Below are 26,666 nucleotides of genomic sequence, written 5' to 3'. Positions count from 1 at the left end.
TTTCAGGACTATCTCATGAGGACTTAGACTGTTTCATTTGCTTGGTTTAAGTCCATTGATGCTCTGGACTATATCCACCTGTGACTGAGTGTGGAGTTTTCCTGGTGACTGGGGTGTGCTGGAGAGTTTACACGTAGAAGAATATGAATTCAGGCAGGATTGAGTTGATACTTAGATGGGGTAATAGGGTAATATTTAAAGAATGAAATGAATATGGCATGAATGAAATAAGTGCCAGTATCCATTTCTAATGCTAGTAAAGCTTTTATGGCTTATTCTTTTCAAAAATAAAATTGTTCTTAAGCAAACAAAAAACACCTGAGTTTCATCCTCTAGTTCAGTTTCCTAGGAATGCAGTATTTTTTTGGTGCCTAAAATGGTATTTTAGCCAGAGAGAAGTAGTATTATAGGGATAGGTCTCCCTGGATTGGACAGAATTGCCGAGCATGGGGCGAGAACCACGTCCCCCCCTGCCCACGTCTGTGCCCTCTGATGTTTTCACTGCACTCTGGGTACCTTTTGGGGCTGAGTTCTCATTCTTCTGTGGTGACATTGTAACAATGTCATTCCGTACCCAAGAGACTGCTGCCGTTGAAATAATGCTTTTCAGGAAAGACTTTAAAATCCAGATGATGTCATTCATATTCATCATGTTTCCAGCTGAAATTGGTGTGCTCACTGACGTTCTTAATGAACTAATGATGAAACCAGTTCAAGTCCAAAAACCTAAAAAGAAACAAAACTCCAGGGGTAACAGGGAAGACTGATTCAGAGCTCTCTGGCTGTCAGTGTGCTCCGCAGCGGACATGGACTTCAGGCAGGGTAGGTGACACGGCGTGGGCATCTCCCCGGTTACTGAACTTGGGCAACGAGAAGAGTGATGCTTGCACACAGGCAGGTTAAGCTCCTTAGAGTAAAGCTGTCACACGAATTTGAATTTGAACTTGAACTTGGAAGGACTTTAACACGGTCCTTTTTGTACACATAATGGTCTCTTTTTTTAGGAAAATACTTAAGATGACTTCGTATATTAGAGGCGCTCAGGTGTTTGTGAGATTACATTAGAGTTAGAAAGAAATGAACCCAGGTTGAGTCTACCGTGTTCCCTGCTCATTCGTTGGAGATCTGAGGATAAAGTACCGAAAGGAAACTTGACCAGAACATTCTCTGCCCTAGACGGACACTCTTTATGCCTCAACAGCAGTAACAATAAACAGCAGGGCATTTCCTCAGTAACTAAAACCTGACAGTCCCAGCTCAGAATGTTTAGAGAGAATTGCATTTAAGTCTGAACTGTATAAACAGGTCAGAGTGAAAGCCGATTTGTACAACCGGAGCGCAAATCACTGTGGAATAACTCGTAGGTATTTCTTAATTTTCTATCTTAAACATGGTGGTGTCACCTCTAGCTCTGCCATCTGGGCTTTCAAAATACGCCTGCGACCGGAGCGTCTTAGATCGGAGGCGTTTAGTTCATTTTGGGGGAATCCCAGGGTCTGTTGGGGATCATGTTCACATTCCTTCACATTCCTCCACTTCCTCTGTAAAACGAGACCCTTCTTCCTTGTGTTTCCTCATCTCACCCAAGAGTTTTTCAATTCTTTTTTGTTAACAAAGGAGGATGAAAAGCTTTGGAAGAGCAATTTTTGGTTTTCTGTATACATAGGAGAAATCAGAAATAGGAGTCAATAGAAACCCACGTCCATCTCATCTATAACCCATTTCTTTTCTCCATTAGTAGTAATAAAGGATTTGAGCCTGCTAGAACCAGCTTAAGCAGGAAAACATGCTTATGCGTCCATACTCTTTGGGCTCATGTATCTTCACAAGAGGGACAGGATTGTGGGCAGGTCAGTAGAACAGTCAGTTTTCTGCATTCCCCAGTTTTTGTGGTCTTTCCACATAAGGGTTTAAGGGATTCGATTTTAAGTTTTTGGCAGAAGTAGTGAAGGACATCGTGATGTCTTTCACACACCAGGGAACCTCTGCAGAACAAATGCTGCCCTTAAGGCTGCTTGGGAAGGAACCCTTAGGATACATGGGGTCAGTGTGAAACCGGGGGTGAGGCTCCAGCAAGGAGGGGAGTTGGCCATGCGGGATGCATGCCAGGTTGAGGGACCGCTCTGCGGATGATCTGGTGGGACCAGTGCAGAGTGTGTAGTGAGGCGTGTTCTGTGGTACAGTTTAAAGATACATGCTCCGTGTACGCTGTTGCAGTTCATCTTAAAATCCTACAAGGCGTGCCTCATCATTCTCATTTTACGGGTTAGGAAAGAGTAGCAGTGAGTAGCCCCAAAGACACAGCAATAAATTTAAAAATAATATTGAATTACCTAAGACATGTTCCCCGGGGATATAAAGTTAGCCAATTTTGACTTTCCGGTAAGCTGACATTTTTAGCTGGCTTTATCCAGATATTTTCCCACAAGTATATAAATGACTTTTGTTTCATTACAAAAGGTTCGTTGGGTTTTTAAAAAATTGATTCAGCTGATCATTGAGAAAATCCGAGGGTTCATTACTAACATATTTGTAGTTCATCATGATTTGGGAGTCAGTTTGGTTTAAATTCCAGTTTGTTGGTTCAAAGAAGAAAACATTAGGTAGAGATCCATGTGTACTCTATTTGTTATAGCTCTATGTTTTCAAAGCAGGACATGTAGCTAGTATTGTACATTTGTAAATGGGCTAAATGGTTTGAGAAACTTTCACTCATAGTAGTACGGTTACTTTTTGAGGAAAGGAGACAATGAGATTTCCCCCCATGCTGTTTCATGTTGAAGATTTTTCAACAAACTGGCCAGCCTCCTGCCAACCCGTTTCGAAGGATCTTTGAAACTGACCTGACTTTTCTCCGCACTACACATCTGAATTTTCTTAAGCTTTTGGAACTTTTTCTCTGTTTTAAATGTTATATAAACTCTTTGGTTGGACCCTTGAGTGAACTGTTATGACATTTAAGGGGGAAAGAGTCCTATAAGCATTAATCAGTGTAAGCTATTTGTTGCTTTGTCATGCGACCCCATCCTGCTTTCATCCTGACATACACCAAGCTAGAGGCAGTGTCTGCTTGTTTAATTGTTTAGTAAAGAGCGTGGTTTGATCTCTCTTGTGCTTTCAGTCCTGGTAAATTAATCAAAAGAAGTTACTGCTGTGCTGGGCATTAGCGTGGGTTTAGATGTTTCTGCTTCAGAGCCTGTTCATCAACTAAGATGCTTTTAAGCCCCCAAAGGAGAGTAAACAGTATGGCTGCGGCTGCTTTGAGGTGACCCATGACTTGTGACCCGCTTACATTTGGGAAGGAGCCTGTTTGTATTAGCAGTTATTTCTGGTTTGGGTTATAGCATTTTCAGAATGTCTCTTCTCCTCTTTCTCTTTTAACGTTTTTAGTATTTGTGAAGAGCCAGCCCCATCATCATTCCCGAATGTACATACCATGGGCATTTCCTTAGACCTACTGTAGAACACAGGGAACTATATTCAGTATCTTGTAATAACCTATAATGGAAAAGAATCTGAAAAAGAACATGTATATATTTGTACAACTGAATCACTTTGCTGTATACTTGAAACTAACAAAACATTGTACACCATACCTCAATTGAAACATAAGACATGGAGGTCAAAATATAGGAACCCAGTTTGGTTCTATGCCGAGATTTTTAGGAGGTTTGAAAGCTCACATAGGTTGGGTAATCAATGTTTGTCTTTAAAAGACAGTGAAGTTATAACACCATTTGAGAGAGAATTTATAGGGATCGTTTTTATTAACATCAAATTCTGGGTCCTTAGGGGTTTTTTTCCTTCCAGTGGATAAAAGTTGACACTTTTATTATCATTGGCACATTTTGTGCCAAGCGTTGTACTAGGCGCTGAGGATACAAAAGAAAATCATCTTTGCCTGTAAGAACTAGATGACAGACACATAAATGGTCACTTCAGGGTGATGGGGTGAGGATTCTGATTGAGCCTATTTACCAGGGGACAGACAGCAGGAGGGTAGCAGAGGGCGGCTGGGCTAGGCTGGTGGGTAGACCGGAGATGGAGAAGCATCGGGACAGACCTCTCCCAAGGAGGAGGTGACCTTGCATCTGGTCTTCCCAATGGATAGAAGTTAGCTGAGGGGAAACAGGAAACTGGGGAATTGGGGGAGGAGATTTTGTCGGGAGAAGAAGCGGGCACAGGAATGTGGGTGGGCGGGTGGGTAGGGGGTGTGGACAGCATGTAGTTCTGGATGCTGATGTTCTCAGAGAAAGAGGCAGTGTCTGGAGGAAACAGCCTTATGCAGGGGATGGTCAGGAAGCCTCGTTTTTTTTGTTTGTTTGTTTTAGAAAAGGGATTTACTGTAATTTAATACAGTGGTCCGAGTTCAGAGAAAGGAAGGGAAGCTTCTGTGTTCGAAATACTAATTTGCAGCCCAAATGCAGAAGAGAGTCAAACAAAAGAGAAAATTAAGCGAGGTATACACAGGAAAACACAATTAGAGGTATAAAACATGATGCTCTCTGCAGAGTCCATGACTGTTGCATATTTTTAACTTTTGTTGAGGTCTAATTGATAGACAAAAGCTGCGCGTATGTAATGTGTACAATTTGATGAGCTCGAACACATGCAAACACCCACGAAACCATCACCGCTCTCAGGGTACCAGACACACACATCATCTCTGAAGCTGATCAGGAAGCCTCTTGAATGGTGAGATGCTGAGCTGGGGCTTGTTCCTGGAGGGGGGAGAGGTGTGGGGTTTAAGAAAAGGTGCACTGGGCAGACTGGCCTGATGTGCAGAGCAAGGCTGCAGGGTAGACAAAACCCATTGTGTTTGTTCAGATTTTCTTTAAAAATGGAAAGGACATTAAAACAAGAAGTTCTGGTCATTTTTGAGAAGAATGAATTACTTCAGATAACTGTAATAGTGTCTCCTTAGTTTCTGATCATTTATATCTAAGTTTACTTTAAAAAATAATTAGTTGCATGTAAAGGGCTCCTACTTGTGTCTATAAAATTTCTATTTTGAAAGAGTTCCTTGGGGAAAAAAAATAGAAATCCCTTGGGGAATTGTGTTGATAGTTCAGGAAAGCGATATAGTAACAACATATCCATTTTTCAAGCCTGAGAATGTGTCGTTCTGTTGGTCCAGAGTCTAAAAGTGAAGTGAGTTTTCTGACTGCATCCCAGCGGATTAGAAAACCGATGGAGGCTCTGGGGCACTGACTACACGGTGCCCGTGAGCTCGGCCAGCACCGCTGTCTGCAGGGGACAGATGCACATCTTCCTGGTGAAGTTGAGCTCTCGGCGTGAATCTGATTTATTTGGTGGGGTTCCTGATTCTCCTGCAACCTTCTCTGTGGTTATTTGAAGGTAACTAAGTCAACCTCCTACACCCGTGGTTTATTTTGAAGTCAGTCTCATCCACAGATGTTTAGCGAGCCTGAGACTATGGGTAAGAAATCGTGCCTATGATGAAAGGGATGGAGGTACAGTGCAAAGAAACGTCCGCATGCTGTTCTCTTCTTCCTGTGCTTTGTATTTGGAAGGTTCGGATGCATCTCTGATAAATATCCTGTAGTGTAATATAGCTCAAATGGCCATGATCTGGGCCAGAGGTGGTCATTAAGGGAGTGTGGAGTTAAGTGAGACCTTAAAAGATTGTTAATCAGCTTTTGTTTTTAAGAAAAACACGGGTGCCGTACTTGGAGCAGTGCTCTCGGGGCTGTGCTGACACTGTGACCTGCCTACTATCCGTTTGCTTTCTTAGCAAAAGTTCCTGGAGTTGAGTTGCCTGTTTTGTTCAGAAGTTCTGTCCGGTTACATCAGCCTTGTTGGTAGTATATTAGGGTGCTGCTCGTGGGCCCACACATCGTCATTATGTGCTTTTAGTCTGTTTAGTTTTTGCTAAATTCTGTTCAAAATGCTCCCTCCACCTGAAGACTTCTTGGCGGTTTGGCCACTGTCTCTGCGCATCCCTTCAGGACGAGCTCGGAGAAGAGCTCCTGTGATTGCTTTCTAACCGTCCTCCTGCTCTACGCTCGCCACCCTCTGCTGGGTCCTTGGCTGAGCTGTGATGTCCTGGCCGTCTTGACTGTCCCCCCGGCTGGGGTGACATATAGACAGCTCTTATCTCTCTTATTGGAGTGTGGCGTCTGGGGGACAGGGATGGGGTCTGGCTCACCGTGGGGTCTTTGGACCCTCCCATGGAACTCTTCACCAAGCTGGGCCTGAAGCTCATTTGCCAAGAGAAGGGACAGACCAGGTTTGTGCAGTAGTGCGCTGGGCACCACTGAGCAGAGACATGCTGGCAGGACAGGTCACAGCACGTGTCAGAACGCTGTGTGAGCAAAACACGCAGGCGAAGCTGGGAGGTGACATTACAGACAGCCCGGGGGATGCTCATGGGAGCCCACGAGCCGGTTGACTCTCCCGGGCATGGTCCTGTAGCTGCCCCACCCACACCTGACCCCCACACACGTGTGAAACCATCGCCAGGTCCTTCAGCACCAGCTCAGAGCTGAATCACGTGAATGCTGGCCAGACACTCTGGGGGGGAGTGGTGTGTGTGTGTGTGTGGTTTGTTGTGTCCCCTTCCCTTAATGAACACAATACTCTGCCTTTGTCACAGACCAGAGCGCTGTGCAGCTGTGGGTCTGGAGGCTCTCATTCTAGTGCTGTAAGTCCGTCCACAAATACCGTGAGTGTGGACCACGTGCCAGGTAGTGTGGTGAACAATGGCGTTATGTTGGGAAACAGCGACCCTGGTGCTGCCTTCGAGGGGGGGATTGCAGAGCGAGAGTCGGCCTCCCCATGTCTGTGATGCCGTTTCCCAGTTTGTCTCTTAGGGATGTGATGTCTGAGAACTCGCAGCCCCATCAGGGGCCTGGGATGATGCTCTGAAGTGAAAGGTCTTCCTGCCTGTGAAGGGTCTCCTTTTCCCCTGAGCTTGGTGAGCAGATGTGCACGAAAAAGAGGTACCGCACCTGCGTCAAAATGTACCCCCCAGAATTCAGGAAGAGTCTATTTCTTTGGGTAACGTGCATCTGGAAGAAATAGAAAATGACTATTTCCCAATTATCATTAAGGTGTATTAAGCCAACATTCGTGTATATTTTTCTCTCCTTCATTCACTCAAGGACTTGGAAGGAAATCGCTCCCCTTGCATTAACACCGTGTCTGTGTGACTTCTTCCAAGAGCCATTGGGTGCCCTGCAGATACATTTGACTCAGTGGGGATTGACGGCCCCGCCTTACCCCTGCAGGACCTAGGCAGCGGGGGAGCTATCTCTACACATCCAACTTGATTGCCCGATGCATTTATATTGGTTGACCAGTTGGCTGGATTGTTGCATGTATTTTTCTTTGTTCTACTAATGACCTGAACTTCGTAACATGCTGATTAAAAAGTCCCAAACTGTAGAAAGAAAACCAACAAAATGTGTCTCATTAAACTAACTGGCCCAGGCCTCTGCTCAGGACATCCGTGAGCAAGTCAGACAGAGCAGACTTATCCCTGTGCTGACGGCCCAGACCCATCAGACCATCATCTTTCCAGGAAGCAGTGGTCTCTGTTTGCTTCTTAGGAAAACTCCAGCTTTTAAACATTTCAAACGGAGAAATGTGATTGGTTTTTTTTTTTTTTTTTTTGGGAGGGGTGCTTTTGCTAATATGACTTAATAGGCTACAGCTAGCTTCTTGGAAACCAAACCATCTTTTCAATAAGGCTGAAAAATCTTTTCCTTTGGCTGAAAATTAATGCCTTCAGTTTTAGAAGAACTCTACATAGAGGTTTGTAGCTCAAACGAGCCCCAAATGAGTAAAAGCACACCCTGGAGAATTGTCTGATGTGATAGAGGCAAGAAGCCTTAGCTCTTAAAATTGTTGGGATCAAATATAGAGAACAAATTCAAATTTTAATTTAATTTCTTTCTGTAATTTTAATCATCATCTCAGAGATGAAGTGCTTTTCAGATTCTATTATTTTTTACTCTAATCGCAGATTCTCTCTGATATGAGAGTAATTGCACATTTTATTAGGTTTGTAGGTTAACTGAGAACGGTCATCTGCAGGAGGGGGTAGTTCTCTTTTTGACTTGTTCATTGGTGCTGTTTTACATAGTTGGGCGTGTCTGACGTTTTTCTTCTCTCAGTTTCTATCCATTTTCTTTAGAAAGCGTAGACTTCCACTTGCATTCCTTGCATCCCAGCGGAGTCATGGTTTGCTACTCTGTCCTGCTGCTGGAGCTGAGAGCAAGAGGAAGAACGCTTTGGGGTCGGGGTGTGCGTGAAGAGAATCACACTTCTGTGTGAGACGTCGCTTGAGGAGGAGGTGGTGCTTGTGGTGGCTGCACGTTGTCGTGTTTGTAACTTACTCTGGCGAACAGTTGGCATTGTTTTAGGGCGTGAGGACGGAGTGGGCTAACTGCCCAGTTCTAGTCATTCAAGAAACGCTGATGTTATTATAGCTCCATCTTCAGACTCAGGCCTCCCCCGCTTAGCTCCCCATGTCCCCAGGGACAGAGCTACTGAGCGAGGGGTGCTGGCAGTGACAAGGTGGTTCACTCCTCACTTGCCCTCTGCCGCGTGCCTACCCTCCCCCCCAACACACACCGGAGCCGCTTCCGTTGCTTCCGCTGCCTGAGTCACGTGGGTAAATGAGCTGCAGCCCTTGTCGGCTGAACACTTTGTTGGATGTGTGGACAATTTAAAAAGGGAAGGCCTAGTCTTCACCCTGCAAGAACTGGAAATCTTTTTTTAAAAAATAACTAACAAACTAAATAAATAAATAAAATTTAATTAATTAATTTATTTATTTATTTATGGCTGCATTGGGTCTTTGTTGCTGTGTGTGGGCTTTCTCTAGTTGTGGTGAGCGGGGGCTACTCTTCGTTGCGGTGCGCGGGCTTCTCATTGCAGTGGCTTCTCTTGTTGCGGAGCACAGGCTCTAGGTGCGGGCTACAGTAGTTGTGGTGTGCAGGCTCAGTAGTTGTGGCACGTGGGCTCAGTAGTTGTGGCTCATGGGCTCTAGAGCGCAGACTCAGTAGTTGTGGCGCACGGGCTTAGTTGCTCCGTGGCATGTGGGATCTTCCTGGACCAGGGCTCGAACCCGTGTCCCCTGTGTTGGCAGGCAGATTCTTAGCTACCGCTCCACCAGGGAAGTCCAAGAACTGGAAATCTTGTTGGTGTTCACTTACATTCGTATTCAATAGGTATGAAAATTAGCGTAAATTATTATACCATTTAATGGGTTGGTACAGAAAGAAACCCTCTACTAAATTATACACGGAAACAATCCAACACAGGACTTTAAGGGAAGGGCTGATAAATTCAAACAAGGACACATCAGCCAAAATTTTCTTCTGACTCTCATCCCATCTCCATCCTGAAGACCCTGAGAGGCGCTGAAGCCAGGAGCTCACAGAGGATGTTCCCAGCCAGGACTGGCGCAGAGCTTGCGGGGGCATCCTCAGTGGAGAGGGGCGTTCCTGGTGCTTGGCGGTGAGTCCAAGAGTCAGGTAGACACTAAGATATGGGCTTTTTCTCCTATCTTTCAGAATGCTTATCCACGTTAGCATTTATTCAGTCTTCATGGCTGTCTTGTAAGGCCGATGGCAGTGGTGACACCCCCAAATTACAGGCAGGACACTGAGAACCAGGGGACAGAGTAACACTGTTGGGTCCTCAAGGTTGGGGGTGGAGACCCTGGCCCGGCCTGATGGCTCAGCAGAACGAAGTGACAATTCCAGGCGTGTGTGTCCAAGTAGCCAGGAGCGGGGCAGGGTGGTGAGTGGGCAGGTCCTGGAGGTAGACAGCTGTGTCCAGTCCTGTCTCAGCCACTCGTTAGCTTTGTGACCCTGCACACATGTTGATCTTCCTGAGCCTGGCCTCGTCACCCCTGAGACGGTCAGGATACTGGTGCCGGTTTCCCAGCGTTGCGATGAGAGTGACATGAATCGTCAGTGTAGGGAAGGTTACGGATGAGTAAATCGTACCTCCTCAACCAGCACTTGCGGCTCCTATACTGTTGTTATTCTTTTTATTGTTATTAGAGTCTCATATTTTTGCTTTCAACTTAACAAGTATGGATTTTAGAGCGTAAGGTGCATTAGAAATCTTCACTGTGTCCCACAGAGGAAGAGAAACAGAGCCAGGGAGGTTGTCCATCTGGATGAGCAGAGGCCAGGACCCCATTTTGACCCTGTCATTTGATTCCTCTCACGTGACGTGCTCCCCACGGAATGCAGCTTGTTCATTCATTCACGCGTGGTCACCGCTGGAGCTCCCTTCCCCACGGCTTTAATCATGGGAACCCTGGAAACTTACAGGGAAGAGAACACAGACTCCAGGGGATGGGGAGGTGCCTGTCCAAGGAAGGGTGGAATTTTCTTAGCAACCACAGGACCACAGAGGCTTCTGTTGACGAAAATAATCAACGAACAATCAATAATAGGAATAGAAAAGAGTTGTTGTTGATCCAAACTGAGGACTATAGCCCAGAAGCCAGCTTCCCAGATTTCTCTGAGAAACTTCTCTGGAGAAGCAGGGTTTTCAGCACGGTTTTATGTCTTGTCAGAACAAAGAACGTTCAACAAGTCAGGGAGACATTTCTTCAAGGTTTCAAAAAACAGACCAGCACATACACAGCAAGTCAGCATGGCCTTGGCACCAGGGAAGGGAGGCTTATCATCAAAGGAGGACCAGCGCTGGCATCCCAGGAAGAGGGGCATTTAATCTTTATTTTGAACATGGACATTCTTTACTTTTGGTCAATGTGTGCTTTTCTTTAATTATCAAAGCAGATGTACAATGTATGTCTGATAGACCCCAAAGGCTGTTTTAGTCAGCATCCAATTCAGGTTAACTCATGTAAGCCAGAATGACTTCCCCAGACCTCAATATGTGAGAATTTCTTTTTTTTTATTTTAAAGGAACAGCTTTATACGAGATATAATTTCATATACCGTACAGTTCACCTCTTCAAAGTGTACAATTAATGGCTTTTAGTATATTCACAGATACGCAACCATCACCACAGTCAATTTTAGAACATTTTCATCACCTCAAAAAGAAGCCCCATACCCTTTATCTATCACCCCACTAACCCACCAAAGTACAAGCAGGAAACTGAGAACCAGAGGACAAAGTAACATTGTTGGGTTTTTGTTACATTGCTTGAAAAAAAAAAAATTATGACACCTAAGATATCGCTGCTTTAACGACACCGAAGGTATCACTGCTTTAGATACTATCTGTAGTATATACCAATTCAGTTTAATGAGACACTGTGTGTGTGTGTGTGAAAATGAAGGGGAGAGAGCAGGTGTTTGCTGTGACTTTGGTCACTGTGACACTGCTCTAGCCACCCCCTCTGTCACATTCCCTTGATTGGGGGCCCAGTTTGGTCGATGAGTCCCATTTTGGGCTGCAGGTTGGGTGGAATCATAAGGTTTCTTCCCTGTTGTGGGCCGAGGACTCAGAGCCGTCTGCGTAGAGCTGGGAGCCCCTCTCTAGGAGCACCCCCCTCTACATCTCAGGTTTCTCATCTGGAACTTTCTTCACTCTAACCACCCCCCATCTGGTACCAGCCCTAACCCCTCGGTCAGGTATCTGCTGAGCTCTGCCTTGGTCCCCTTTCCAAGCTCAGCATCAGGTGCTCTGCCCTGAAGGCGGTGTGGTCCCACCAGACGAGGTGGGTGTAGCAGGTGCTGGTGGCATCGACCCTGCTTACCAGCCCGTAAGCAGCAGCCTTGCTATTTAGGCAGTGGTACAAGAGGTTATTAAATGTGGTAACCCCATACACGTGGCTGTTCCTGAATTCATTTCCTCTGAAACGTACCAGGTGGAATCAAAGGTTGTGATTTGGGCTTCTCCGAACAGGCAAATGAATACTCTTAATCTTGCACTTTCTTTAACCAAACTGCAAGATGATCATTATTCACTTAGTATGATAAGTGTATCCTTGAACATGAAATGAAAACTGTTCATTATAATTAAGAAGGAGGAGAAAGAGACCTGTGTTTTTTAAAAAATTATTTATGTGTTTATTTATTCATTTATTTTTGGCTGCGTTGGGTCTTCGTTGCTGCGCGCGGGCTTCTCACTGTGGTGGCTTCTCTTGTGGCGGAGCACGGGCTCTCAGCGCGTGGGCTTCAGTAGTTGTGGCACGCGGGCTCAGTAGTTGTGGTGCACGGGCTTATTTGCTCTGTGGCATGTGGGATCTTCCCGGACCAGGGATTGAACTTGTGTCCCCTGCATTGGCAGGTGGATTCTTAACCACTGCGCCACCAGGGAAGTCCTGGGACCTATGTTTGAAGTCCCAAAAAAATCATTTAAGAAATGGGTAATTCAACAAACATTTGTTTGTTACCTGTTGTGTTTGGTGCAACGGGATTTGAAGTTGAGTAAAGCAAGTCCCTAACACCGGGTAGCTCAGAGCCCAGTCATGGAGACAGAAGTACACAGCTGACTGCGTTTCAGACCAGACTTTATCCAAAGAAGCACTATTACAATGGCCTTGATCAGTTAGAAGACCAAGTTACGGATTAAGCCTTGTGGTAGACTCAGCGGGCTGCTGTTATAATTGGCCGTTATAGTTCATTTCTTCTGGGGGTGCACGGTGTATTGGGGTTCGTGTCCTCTCTTTACACAGACCCGCATGTGGGTGGTCACTATGCCGGTGTGCCCACCAGCCCAGGACCTGCTGCCCCGGGTGCTTGATGGCTGGCCATCTCTCTCTGCCACTGTCCAGGACTTTAGCAGATGTCCAGAACCATCAGTCATTTTCGTGCTCTGCCTGGAGAGTGGTAGAAGGCTGCTGTTTCTTTCTTTTTTTTCCCCAGTCCCTTTATGCTTTAGAACAGTTTCAAGTTCAAAGCAAAACTGAAGGAAAGGGACAGAGATTCCCCTATGCCCCTGCCCCTCACATGCATGGCTTCCCCCACTATCAACATCCATCCCCCGCCAGAGTGGTACCTTTGTCACAACCAGTGACTCTACACGGACACGTCATAACCACTCAGAACCCATCGTTGACGGTAGGGTGCACTCTTGGTGTTGTATGTTCTATGGGTTGGGACAAATGTACCTCTTGATTTTAACAGTCTTACATGGGTGGTAATGAAGAAGAAAAACATTATCCTTTCCTGCTATTGACACCAAGAATTAGTGGCTTTTATGTGGTATAGGCTTTAGCTTTGAGAAGGGTGTATGCTATTTGGAAGAAAGAGCTTTGTTTAATTTACCTCCATTCCCACCCAACAAATCCCACTTGGAAATAAAAAAATAAAGGAATGGAAAAGAGAGAGGCATTAATCTGTGCACTAAGTCCCTGGATGTCAGAACGTAGACTGGCTACCGCCATCCCCGGGGCTCTCAGGGCTCCTGGCTGTTTGGATTAGGACTGGGGTGAAGGTCGGCAGTGGGCAGGCTGACCCCTTTTTCAGAGTGCAGGTGGTTACAGCTTGGCCTGCTTGTTGGATTGGTAACCAGGTGGCCTTTGTGCCAGGCACCGGTGACAGGTGAAGGGCAGGTGTAATTAAGATCATTCTTTTAAGCACCTTGCTCGTCATTCATTTTCAGCGTTGCATCAGCTCGTGATGCCTGGTCCTGATGGAGCCGCAAGCTTGCTCCAGAACATCAAAACTCAAGCGCTTCTCGGCTTTCCTCTGGGCTCTGTTTCCGGTACCCACCTGCCCCGCAGCAGAGGCCAGGCATGCTGTTTTGAAACAGTAGTGAAATTTACAGTGGGGAACAGTAAATGTATGTTAACTTCAAGGAAGGCAGACACTCCTGAGAGGGTCTTGGGGGCCTTAATAAAGCATTTCAAGGAAGCGGAGTATCAAATTCATGCTTTTTGTGCTAAAAACATTAAGGTATTTAAATGTGTTATTCTGATCCCTGTTGCCTCCTGGGAACAGGAAGATCCAATATCTTTTATTGAAATCCCAGCCTTCCTCGACTGCACCGTTCTTTTGAGCCCAGTACAGGAAGAAACAGAGTCTATAACCAGTCGACGTCGGTGAATATAAAACTGTGTGTAATTCACAACATACAACCTAGTAAAGTTTTTATAAAATGCGGTTGCCCAGATCTTAATCGATTCGACACCATTTAATGGAGATGTTAGGTTTTCAGAAGCCAGCCTCCTGTCTGAGCGCCCCTTGAATTGCTCTGTTTCCCGGACACATGATAAAATTGTCACGGACGCAAGTACGGATGATAAATTCTGAACCCCCAAGCAGGGTATCCTGATTTCAAAGGGGGCCCTTTCTCAATTGCAGAGTAAGCTGATCTTCAGCAGACGGGGTGTCCTCCCTTTACCGAGAGCCCTCTGAAAGCCTGAGCTGCCCCGGCAGCATTTACGGCCGTGGCGCAGGATCAGGTTATAAGGGTTTTTGTTCACTTAATAAGGAGGATCAAGTTCCCTCTCGACTCGCAGGCAGCGTTAGATGGTTGGTCTGCACCCCTGAGGCTGGGGAGGACGGGGGGGACGGGGGTGGGGGGTGGCCGTCACCAGGCAGGTAGTCGTTGAGGTCAGTGATAAATAGATTGCTTCATCTCAGTTGGTAGCATCCTTCCCTTTGAAATTCCTGTTTGTTAAGGAAATTTTTAGAGTTTGGAATCAAGATGTAGAGGCTGTATTAGGATGACTTCAGATGACTAGAAGATCTGGTCTTAAAATTCCTCATCCTTAAACGCCGGGTGATTCATCCCAGTGAAAGTGCACGAGCGAGTTTGTTTTTCAAGGTCCAAACATAGGAGAATCAGGACTCTATTTTGTGCAGTGCATGTGTGTGTACAGCCCTGAGATATCAGGGACCCCTTCAAACTTTATGTGATTCTTAAATATTAAACATTGAATGAGGTAAATGAACCTTTTAAACAAGGATATTATTAGTAGTAAAGGTTAATATGTTGTTATAGTGGCAAATTTGTATTTATTAAAAGCCTCTCAAGGTCTCTTTTGCTTCCACCCTTCTTCCCCCTCCCTTCTCGTTCCCCTTCTCTCCCTCCCCCTTCTCCCCCTCCCTCCCCTTCCTCCTTCTCCTCCTCCCCCTTTTTGATAGAGCTTGAAGATGAACTCAACTTCTGCTTTTGAAAGTTGAATTATACCTAAAGAGTCTTTTCTGGAGTGTGGAATCATTGACCCTTAATATTTTTGAAAAATGAGTCCTTAGACCATGTTGAAAATCATCTTTGCACTTACAGGACGCCATGGAAATTTTAAGCTTTCTGCAGTTTGAATTTAATATATGCCCACATATATGTATTAAGTTCCTAAAATGACCACAGAATTGCTCCACCAGGATATAAAGCAAGATGACAGGGCATCTGCCTGCGTCCTGCCCCACCCGGCACAGTCAGAATCGTCATATTGCGCCCGTAGTATGCACTCAACCTTCAGTGTGATCAAAGGGAGGCCGCCCTATGGCTGAAACTGGCAAAATACTGGCAATGTTATCAGAACTTGTACATTTCAGCCGTACCAAAATAAGTAATGCCATTGGTATATCTGGGCCCTTAGATTCGTTTCTCAGCAAATCCAGTGGCATGTTGGCCTGTATTTCATAGGGTTGGCTGAATCACATCAGGGTTCATAGTTATTTCATGCAGATATTTATCACCCATAATGAGATACAGGCCATCATTTTGTTCAATCAGCAAGTTCAGTGCTTACTCTACTAACCACTGAGTTGAATAGTTACTAACAGGGCAAAGGTACTGAGGTATTCGAGATTGCGATAGAGTGTGATTTCAGACTTAAATCCTTGTGCAAAGAGCAAATACACGGTGAGGTGCTTACATAGAAAGACTTTGGAGGATTTGTGCCACCCGGCATCCCCAAGACCATCTGTAAAGACTGGGCAAGCCGGTGTCTGCTACGCCTTCCAAGTGCTTATGCAAGATGATACTCGGGGACTCACTGTTGGCTTATAATAGTCAAAGCATCATGATTGAGAGAGGCCGGGGAAAGAGAGCAGGCTTATGTGCTGGCCTTTCCCAGGAGAGTCCAATGCCAGAGAGCGTTGCCAGCCATATGTCATTAAGAGCTGTCACAAAAAGCCTGTAATAAGCCTGTAATGTTTCCAAGGATATTAGTAGAGAACAGAATCAAGACCATTTGCTTGTTTGGTCAGGAAGTTTGCACACAGTGTCCGTTCCTAGACCACGGGAAAAGTGGGGTGTTTTTATCTGCTTCCGAGGGTGGTAAGTTTAGATATTATAGAGGCATCTGGTCATTTTTGGAATGCTTTCATTCACCATGTTTCTAGGTCTGTTACTTACATGGAAGTTAACATATTTTTGTGTGAGTAGAACTATATTTTCTTCCTCTTGTTCATAGTTACGGTTAGAGATGTAATTAGTCTTAGAATCATGATTGTGGTAGTTAGTTCCCATTGATTGAAAGTCCACTGTATGAATCGTGGATTAGCAGTGAGGTTGGGGTGAGGGGCGGGCAGGATGCGAAGGAAGGAAAGGTAAATCTAAGAGACAAACAAACACATCCCACAGAATGGATGTGGCCAGTTATACTGAAAATATAGAGTTCATAGAAATAAATACACCTGTTAGAAAATTTGGGGATCAGTCCTTAAAACATTGGTGGCCCCCCCCCCCATGTGGTCTGTCATCCTCTCTGCTCTTTTATGAGGCAGCCAATGAGGTTAGAGAAGGAATAGTAACTTTAGTCCTATGGCATTTTGTAGGAAACCCCACCTTTTATATTACCAATCAGATGTGGTTTTGAAATTTTTTTTTAACTTTTATATTGGAGTATAGTTGATGTACAATGTTCTGTTAGTTTCAGGTGTACAGCAAAGTGATTCACATACATCTATTCTTTTTCGGATTCTTTTCCCATTTAGGTTATTACAGAGTATTGAGCAGAGTTCCCTGTGCTATACAGTATGTCCTTGTTGATTATATTAGTGTGTATATGTTAATCCCAAACTCCTGATTTATCCCTCTCCCCTACCTTACCCCTTTGGTGACCATAAGTTTGTTTTCTAAGTCTGTGAGTCTGTTTCTGTTTTGCACATAAGTTCATTTGTATCATTTTTTTAAGATTCCACATATACGTGATATCATACAACATTTGTCTTTCTTTGTCTGATTTCTTTCACCTAACATGATCATCTCTAGGTTTATCCAGGTTGCTGCAAATGGCATCATTTCACTCGATTTCAGATGTGGTCTTGAAATTTTTAAGGATCGAGAGAAACCCCAAAGGATTGGAGGGTCTCCATAGCACCTTAGTCTTCAGAGAAAATGCTGGGCTAGGACAGAACCCTTCACTGCTGAAGCCACCGCGGCTAGAAACCCTCATCCCTGAAAGAACCCTCGGGGCGGAGGTGCCACTTTCTCAAAGCCTTCAGCTCGTGGATGGCATTTTTCTCTGCAAGTTTTCATCCTGCTTTTTAGAGTGTGTTCTGCACTATCCCCCATTTGTGAGGCTGCCTCTTGGTCAGGCACTGTATTCTTTACTTGTAAGTTTTTATGATGAGGGAGCACTTCAGTCTCCTCTAGAACCATTGAGTGATTGAGTTTAAATTTCACTTCTTTGTACCCACAAATAAGCCAGCCCACAGGCTCCAGTTGGGTTCTACTAGACACGCCCCCATCCTCCTGCTACCCGTCTCCCCTGAGTCCCACCTTTGCTGCTGGGCTCCGGGGCCCATCCCAAGCTGCCTTTTGGAGCTTCAGGCTGTGGTGAAATGCACCGCAAACTGGGACACGTGGTTAAGTGTGACAGCCTTACACATCTTGGGTCAGAGCACAGATGTAGGACATTCGAGAAGAGGGTAACTGTCCAAGAAGCCTGGACCACTGGCCCTACGTAAGTGCACCAAGTATATCTAGAGAAGGAACACAGGGGTCAGAGGGATGTTAGTAAGGCAGCCATAGAAACATTTATTAAACAGGTATATGATCATTCAGTTATTTTTAGATTTTAGATTCATATGTTAGGTGTTTGTATATTACAAACTCTATATGATATTAAATTTTTTTAAACTGTATGAAATTTTTAAGGTGCTACAATTTTTAAAACATTCAGGATAACTGACTGCTTATAAGAAATGAGGTGTAATGCTTTTTTCTGTAGTTTTTTAATCAAAGAAAATCTCTTTCATGGGATAGTATCTTTAAGTTGATGGAAAAATAGAAACTTTCACAAATGAAATCATATATGTTGGTTTCTGCATCATTAAAAAAAAAAACCTAGGAAGTCTTGTATACCTTATTTTGGTTAGTATTTTTCCCTCTCACCCACATATGTGAGGCACTCGGACAGGAAGCTATTTTAAAGGAAATTCCAACCCAAATTTGTACTTACTCATTTGGGTTTAAAAGCAGAGAACCACCTACATATGTCAAGCTTGAAAAAAAAGAGGATGAAATTCACTGTTTCTGCTAATTAATTTTGTTATTCTATGAAAATTTTACATGACTCTTGTGCTATGGAAATATAAACTTAGCTAACTAAAGCGCTGAGCAAGAGAGAACTTGTTATCCTGTCCAGAACGGCGCTGGCTGCTTCAGTGTGGTCTACGGACAGCAGCATCCGGGTCACCAGGAACTTGTCAAAGTGCACATTCCTGGGTCCCACCCCAGACTTCCCGAATCAGAATCTGTACTTTTACAAGCTTTCTAGGTGGTTCTGATGGTCACTTAAATATTGAGACTCAGTGACCTCGGGCAGTGGTCTTCAGACATCCATTTCAGTCATGAGGACTGTCCACATGGAATAAAGAGGTTTGGAAGTCGAGTTAGTGGACGTGTGTAGTGTGTCTGGTTGATTGGTAAGTGTTGCGGCCCTGGTCGAAGTTCTCTTGGGTGCCCCTGGGTGGAGAGCCTTGTAACACCCCTGGTTCATCTGAGCTCAGTTTACAAATCAGTCATGGAGATCCAGCTCCTTTTTGACAAATGGGGCAGCTGAGCTCTGAGAAGGGAAGGGATTTGGTTAAGCTTGATTTTGCAAATATCAAAATTTAGAAACTCTGGTGATATTGCAAATCCGAATTTTAAAAACTCACTCTGAGACCAGGGCTTTTGTAGATCAAATAAATTAGTGCATGGATACTAATCTTATAAAAGTAGTTACCAAAGGTTTTACTTAACGGTTATATTTGAAATAACTTTTAAAAGTGAGTTTTAAAATTTCAGGAACATGTATCTCATAAAATGAGGGACTCCAGGATACTGAATATTTTTAAATCAAAAGGAAAATCTGTTTTGTATTTTAAAATCTGTTGTGTTAGCCAAAAAAAGTGGGTAGAATACCTCTCCAGTTGATTGAAGATCTTTTTTTTTTTAATTAATTAATTAATTAATTAATTTATTTTTGGCTGTGTTGGGTCTTCGTTTCTGGGCAAGGGCTTTCTCTAGTTGCGGCAAGCGGGGGCCGCTCTTCATCGTGGTGCGCGGGCCTCTCACTATCGCGGCCTCTCCTGTTATGGAGCACAGGCTCCAGATGCGCAGGCTCAGTAGTTGTGGCTCACGGGCCTAGTTGCTCCGCGGCATGTGGGATCTTCCCAGACCAGGGCTCGAACCCGTGTCCCCTGCATTGGCAGGCAGATTCTCAACCACTGCGCCAACAGGGAAGCCCGATTGAAGATCTTTGAGTTGATATTTTTATTCATAATGCACCAAAATAGGTTATACAAGTGACCCAGCACCTAGCTTGACTCAGATATGGTCTGGAATTGTTATTATATGGGTTGAATGTATTATATGCTGGGACTACTTACTTCAGTGTGGCTTGTGATTCCAGGTCACAAATGAAGATTTAAAGAGAGCTCTTAGTGCTTCCTGGTAACTTGGTCTACTAAAATACTACGTGTGGCTTCAACGTAGTGAAGCCTATTCAGTTCTGTAAAAATTAGCTGTTTGACATCTGTTTTGAACCCCTCGTGTGTGTTAGAATTATGTTTTCTGAAGGCATTACAGCTGAGGGCGTAATAAATCGTGGATGAGAACTTCATGCTTCCAAAACACTGGGATATGACTTGGTTTATATACCCCAGTCAGGGTTTCTCTTTACTTGTTGCTTTTTGGGAAAAGGCAGCTTTTGGATTTACATCAATTTTACTTTAAGCCATCAGAATTAGGACTTCACTGGACCTACCAGAGATACGAATCTCAGAGAGGCAAGCGCAGTGAGCGTATTGGACTTGCTACTGTCTCACGTTGGCTGGCTTACTGCTAACACCCCAAAAAGAAAAGCGACAGCTGCAACCTCGGATTTTCTCAGCACCTTCCCTGGTCCACCACCTCGGCCCTTCAACCTCCCAAAACACCATATTCGCATGGCTGGGCGTCTGCCCCTGGGCTCCCTTCTCTCCAGACCACACGTGGTCCCCTTGCTTGGTCGCCTGGGTGGCACATAGAATCTCAAGGAGCTGCAGCCTCAGGCCGGTCCAGTGGTGTTGAAAGGTCTGTTCACGCTCCCTTGTGATGTCTTTGTGGAAGCAGAAGAAGAGATCAAGATGGAATGATGGCACTGTTAGGGGAAGTTCTGTTGGGTTGGCCAAAAAGTTCGTTCGGTTAATGAATACGTTGTTCAGTAAAGTTGGTGAAAGTGAAAAATGTCTTCTATTTTTACTTAAAACTGAATGAACTTTTTGGCCAACCCAGTACTTCAAGGAGCGGATAGTTGTCCTTGAAGAGTGACTGATGTCATCACGGAGAGACATGATGAACGCAGAGATCCCCGGAGTCCCTGCATTCACAGTACCCTAGTGTCTTCCTCGTTGCTTTGTAAAGCCCCTAGGCCAGAAGAAAATGGAACAGTTTCTAACTATTGGGTAGGTAAAGCCAAACAGTTGAAGAAGGATTCTGTCCTAACCACTGAGCAGACGTTTGAAACAAGAATGCACAGAAATGCAGAGAGATCATACTTAATTTCTTTCATCCTTAAGCGACCGTAACCATTTCCGATGGTAAGGTGGGGGGGCACCTGTAGGGCACTGTTCAGCTTCTCAAACCTTGACCTGAGAGTAGATGCTGCCCCCCTCACTTCCTGTTCTACAGTGACCTTTCCTGGGGCATTAGCTTTGTATCCCGGCAGCCATGAACACTCAGCTTCGCAAAGATAGATCATAAAGAGGGATGGTAGTGTGAGCTAATGCTGAAACTGTGAGCTCTTTCCAGCTGGTGTTTTGTACCGCCTGACAGATGCTGTGCTTCCCTTGGACATTGGTAATTACCCCTTCGGTACCCCAGGGCGCACACACACGGGCTGGGAATCATGGGTCAGATGGCGTGCACTTCTCAGGTGTGTCCGTTTATTTTTTCCAATAACTGAGATTTTTGGGTGAGGTAGGAGACAACATTTGTTTCACACCTGCTAGTTAACATATGGCTTCACATAAATACATCACAACCATCTCATGAGGCGGGTGGTTATCATTTTCCCCATTTCATTGATGAAAGACAAGGACTCGTAGAATGATTTCCCTGTTTAAATCATTAGTAGGGGGCCCAGGAAAAGGTCATGCCCAGCCATTTAAATTTGAATCCTCCGCTGTTTTCTCTGTACCACGTTTGATCTCTGCTTCTTTTGAGTTCAACGATGGGACGAGAAATCACATTTGTGTAGCAAATGAGAATTACCGGCTGCGTCTGCCAATAAGAAATTTAATGAGAAAGAGGAATGTAGAGATGAGCCCTTGGATCTAGGTAGCAGTTGCATGCACTTGGAGGGAACAGACAGAGCTTACACCCCTGTATGTTAAAATTGTTTAATTGCTTTCACGTAGTCGACTAGAAGCTCAGGGATAAACAGTGAAAGCTTCCAGTAATTTCCTCTCAGGCTACATTAAAGTAGGTCTGTCATCTGCTACCAGGGAGATGGTGGTCTGTTCTGTTCTGCTCCCAGCTGTCTAGAAGACCCTCCTTGGAAGCTCTTTTTAAGTTCTGCAGCTTGCCTGTTAAATGACGGATGGAGGACCCGACTGAGCCAACAGAAACCGGGCTTTAGGAGGAAAGAGCTGATCGGTGTCGTCATACTTCAGCCTTGTTAGTATCTGGAAGAGGTGTTACATTTGTTCTGCTCTAACCCGAAGGACACGATTAGGACTTTTAACTATGCTTATCAACAACAAAAAAGCAGTAATCATTTTCAGTGGTTGCAACTTCCCCAAGGAGGCAGTAAATTCCAACCCATCATTGAAAATACCTGTGGAAATGATGCAAGAGAGAGTAGGTCACACGACATGGCTCCTGCAGCCCTTTCGACACTTAGATTCTGTTTTTCCAACTTGCTCGTCCTCATTTCTTTGTAACTGAGCAAAGGCTTCCAGAATACCTGTCTGCGAGTTCAGCTTGCTGTCTCACCAAACGCATTTCCTTCCAGGGTTGGTAAAATTGAAGTTTTCTGTTGGAAACAGGTATTTCTGTGGGTTGGAGGCCATATGAAAGATGCTACTGAGAGAGTCTTTGAGGGTCCCTTCTAGCTTGTAAGTGCAGTCCACACGTAGGTGCGGAGGTCTCTCTCCGGGAAGCTCAGAATGGTCTTTTGCTGTGTGTGTGAGTGATGTAGGGATTTACCTGTAAATTTCACAGATCAAATATCAGCTTACCAATTTAAAATATGGAATAGGTCAGTCCTGATGTACTAGTGGTTTTATCATGTTGTTTTATTATCTGGTCTTATACTCTGAACAAACACTTCCTCATAATTAACGGTGCTGTGCTTTGGACGCCGTAGATTTATACTGGCTCTTCTTCCCAGGGGGGCTTATGGAAAATAGCCCACCTTCGTTGATTCACTGTGGAAACAACCCCTCTTAGGTACTGGCTACTTTACCTTCTCCTTTGGGGCCGTGCTTGTGTGCAGTTCAGTTTTTGTAGACCTGCTGCCCTGGGGCTCCTCTTCTTCAACCTTCTGACTTGACTGCCCTGCAAACGCTGCCTCTATCTCTGGGGTAGGGATGGAGGAGTCTTTCTTCTTTCCTCTCACACACTAGTCCTCTTTCTGCACTTCTCAAGCCCTGCCAATTTTCGTTCCCTTCTCTGAAAGCAGGTTTTATAGAAAATTCCCTTGCCAGCCCTGGGTTATGTATGATGGACGGCAAAGCCAAACTGGGGTCTGTGCTAGTTTTCTGATTTATCGGGAAGATATATCCTAAGACCTGTGTAACCAGCTTAGCTGCCTTGATCATTCGGGAGGGCACACGTGCCCAGGAGGGGTTTGCACGTACGGCTCCCGCTGAGCGGCGTGATTACCAACGGGCTGTGCTTTAAGTTAGTTTGAGTTGTGTATTTCATCTGTGAAGTTGGCAAATACTTGAAAGCCACAAGCTACTGTTTTCTGAAAGCTTCTTTGCACATGAGCCTAAAACGTCTGTATTGAATTTGGAAATTGTCCAATAATGTCCAATTGCCCTTTTAATGCAGCGAAATGTAGATTACAGCTGTTTCCTCTGGAAAGACGCATGGAGTCATAACTCCTCTCTCTTCTCCTCCAGAGTGTCCCCTCTGCAGAAGTCGGAGATAGTGGACGTGGTGAAGAAGCGGGTGAAGGCCATCACCCTGGCCATCGGGGACGGTGCCAATGACGTCGGGATGATCCAGACGGCCCACGTGGGTGTGGGCATCAGTGGCAACGAGGGCATGCAGGCCACCAACAATTCGGATTACGCCATCGCACAGGTCAGCGGTGTGGTCGACCCGCCGTCCCATCTTGTTGACAGGGTCCGCTGGGCATGAAGGCCTGGCTGGCGCTTGACCTTCAGTCCAGCCCTAGACCTCTGCCACCCTTCTGGAAGCCGCATGGAGGAGAAACCACCAGTGTATCTGGGTTTCTCTGTTGCCTCGATCTTGTGCAGTTACGAGGCCCTGTCCTGCGGTTTGGGTTTCCTTTCCAGCTGTGGGGCAGGCTGGGCTTTCTGTCGTCCAGGTGAGATGTCATACCTGACAGATGGGTCTCAATGATTTTATAATAATAATCTCTTCCCCTCAACTCTGCATCTGCTGCATGTCCTGTGCCCAAGGATGGCTGTGCTCATAGCATCCGTTCTCTGCAATTCCTATCCTGATCTCCCCTCTTCCAGAAGGTGCTGGAACCCCCTCTCATCAGCTGTTTAAGGTCGGGGGAATCAGGGATTCACAGCCGCCACCCTCCGGGGCTGTGTCCAGGGCTGTCCAGGACCACTGCTGTCAGGCGAAGTGCCCGGAGCTTGAGCCCTGGGTTTGGGGGGCAGTTCCCCTGCGGTCAGCAGCACAAAGCCTCTGGCAGTTCGGCCACATCCAGCCTGTTCCTCTCTGGACCGTACGTTTCAGCAGAGGCTCCTGACATCCTTAGTAGTGCCTGTCCCAGCAGCCTGAGGCTGAAAGAAATGTCCACTCCACAGTGACAGCCCAGAAGTGAAGGAAAATAGCCGACCTCCTGATCCCTGGGGTGCCTATCTAGACCTTTGATGCTGCTCGACCGTCAGGAAAATCTAGACATCGCGGAGAGCACTGACTGTTTCCTCCTGTCTCTGGGTCACAGTGTGCTGGGATTCAATGCCTGCTCGTTGGCTAGAGTTCCCTCGTATTCCTCCGCTGTTCAGTCTTTTGAAGAATGTGTTAACCTAATCACGCGGACACAGTAAGAATGGCTTTTTCCTCCTTCAAGCTGAAATATGGGGCTGCATCTGAAACGTGGAGGAGCTTGCTGCAAGCTGGTCCTCTGCGGCTTTGGGGGCTCCACCTCCCGGAGGGGGGCTGTGCCTTAGATCCCATCTCCAATTCCCTCCCAGCTGGTGGTTGTACAAACACAGGGAAGAACTGCAGGATCCTCATGGCTCCGAAAAGGGCATGAAATCAGCCTTGTTTCTTTGTGGATTTCAAGTAAATCCTCAAGATGATTGAAGTCGGTAGGAAGAATGAATTCCGATTTTACAGGTGGGGAAACTAGGGCTCCTTCACAATAGGTGACCTGCCATGGGTCTCAGCCCCCAGGGTCAGAGAACAGCGGGCCTGCACGTGACCTTGGGGGACCAGCCCCGCACACCTGCCCAGTTACTTTCCCGAGTCAACTACTCCAAGGCCTGTGGGACTCAAGCTTCCTGCAGTCTGTCAGCAACTGTAGATGTTATACACCCCAGCATTATTAAATACTTGAGTTATAGCATCATCTGGCTGGCAGGGATCTTTAGAGATTTCCTAGGAGCTCCAGGCAAATATTTGTCTGTCTTTTTCTTTCAAATGTCTAGGGAAGGGAGATTCCGTGACTTGCTTTATTGAAACTGTACTAATAGGATGTGGGATCTGGAGCAATTGGTCTCTTCAAATTATTAAAGGCCAATCAAAATTAAAAGCAAATCAAAATCAAGAAAGGGCCGAGAGGGGAGCAGGACTTTGTAACTCTAGTTAGGGGTTTTCTTGCCCGTCCAGCATAAGTCATCTCTGCCAGAGGAGCTGACGGGTGGCCCCATATGGCTGCCATCCCTCCTGCCCGCTGTCCTGTTCACGCTTAGGCAGAGATCCCGTTATTTTGGGGCTGCGTTCTCCTTGCCCTACACCCTCTCCACCCGACAGTATGCTTCCTCTGCCTTAATTACTAGGTAGGAAATGCCACAATTTGCTGAATTCCTTTAGCTGAAGTTAATAAAATAATCAATGTCTTTGGTTGAAGTTAACGCCTTGCCCTTGATCTGTTTATTTTCATGTGGATGAATACATTTTTGATTGGGTTTTCGAGAACGTGCCCTGGAGAGTCGTTCCGGAAGGGAAGAAGTTAGCTCAAAGACTTGTCCTTGGGAAAATGATGAAGTCGGCAAAGCTCTGGTTCTGTTTCTTCCCCACTGGCCCGTGCTTCTGTCCGCAGGAGCGGCCCTGGGACTGACGGCCGGCCCCTGTCTTGCTGCTTTGCTGTGCGTGGGCCGCCCGTGTAGTGCCGAGTCTCCAGCCCTCGGCTGCCTGCTCTCCTCGGGAGAGAGTCATTTGTGCCCCCTGCCTTCTTAATGTTTTTTGAGAGACCTCATGAAAACAGCATTTCGATTTAGGATCTGTTTTTTTTTTTTCTGAAAAGAAATCACTGTAGCGCCAAGCCAGCGCCTTCTGGATGATTCCAGCAGATGTTCTCTGTACCCATTGAAGGCTGAACACCAGGGGGTCCAGGTCAAATGCAAACTTCCTTTTTATTTGTTTCGCTAGTTATTTTATGATTCCCCGTTCCCCTCTGGAATCCTTGATGAGCCTTTATGGAGAGTTTTATTTTTCCATATGTACCTACTCCTCCCATTTTGGGGTCTCATTCAGCTTTTCGAGCAGCACGTAGATGAGACATCTGCCTTCCCCGATCTGCAGAAACTCGCCAAGATGCGATTCACGTGGGATTGAGCCCCTGTTCTTAGTGCTAATGCAAACTATTGCATACCTTCCTCTTGAAAAAGTATTTTTAAAAAGATACTATATTTTCAGGCAGCCTTTCTTTTCTACAGATAGTTCAATATAATCTCAAAAGTCATCTGGAACGAATACGAAGTTTACAATAGCAATAGGATTTCTAGTATCTGTGGATGTTCTCACTCCGACCTGGTTATCTCTCCTGGGAAAGTAAACAGAGTTTGAGTTTGTGGACTGCCCTACGACTCAGAACAGGAGTTAAGGTTTTAGTTCAAGGCAGCCAAGGAGGGATTCAGCACCAGGCGAGACCAATTGAATATACTGTGAATTTAAGCAGGGCTGCA

At 45.5% G+C, this 26,666-nt stretch overlaps 1 protein-coding gene across 1 annotated transcript in view; it reads left to right on the top strand.

Annotated features, from left to right (window-relative positions):
- The window catches only part of LOC133076429 (phospholipid-transporting ATPase IB), a 457,024-nt gene that overhangs the window by 221,786 nt on the left and 208,572 nt on the right, over window positions 1-26,666 (top strand). Inside the window, exon 25 of the mRNA XM_061170962.1 lies at window positions 23,457-23,640. Coding sequence (XP_061026945.1) covers window positions 23,457-23,640 — 184 coding nt within the window. The remainder of the gene's footprint in view (window positions 1-23,456; window positions 23,641-26,666) is intronic.

This window comes from Eubalaena glacialis, chromosome 16, assembly GCF_028564815.1.
Source record: "Eubalaena glacialis isolate mEubGla1 chromosome 16, mEubGla1.1.hap2.+ XY, whole genome shotgun sequence".
In the NCBI taxonomy this organism is placed as follows: domain Eukaryota; kingdom Metazoa; phylum Chordata; class Mammalia; order Artiodactyla; family Balaenidae; genus Eubalaena; species Eubalaena glacialis.
This window is presented reverse-complemented; position numbering and strand designations above follow the sequence as displayed.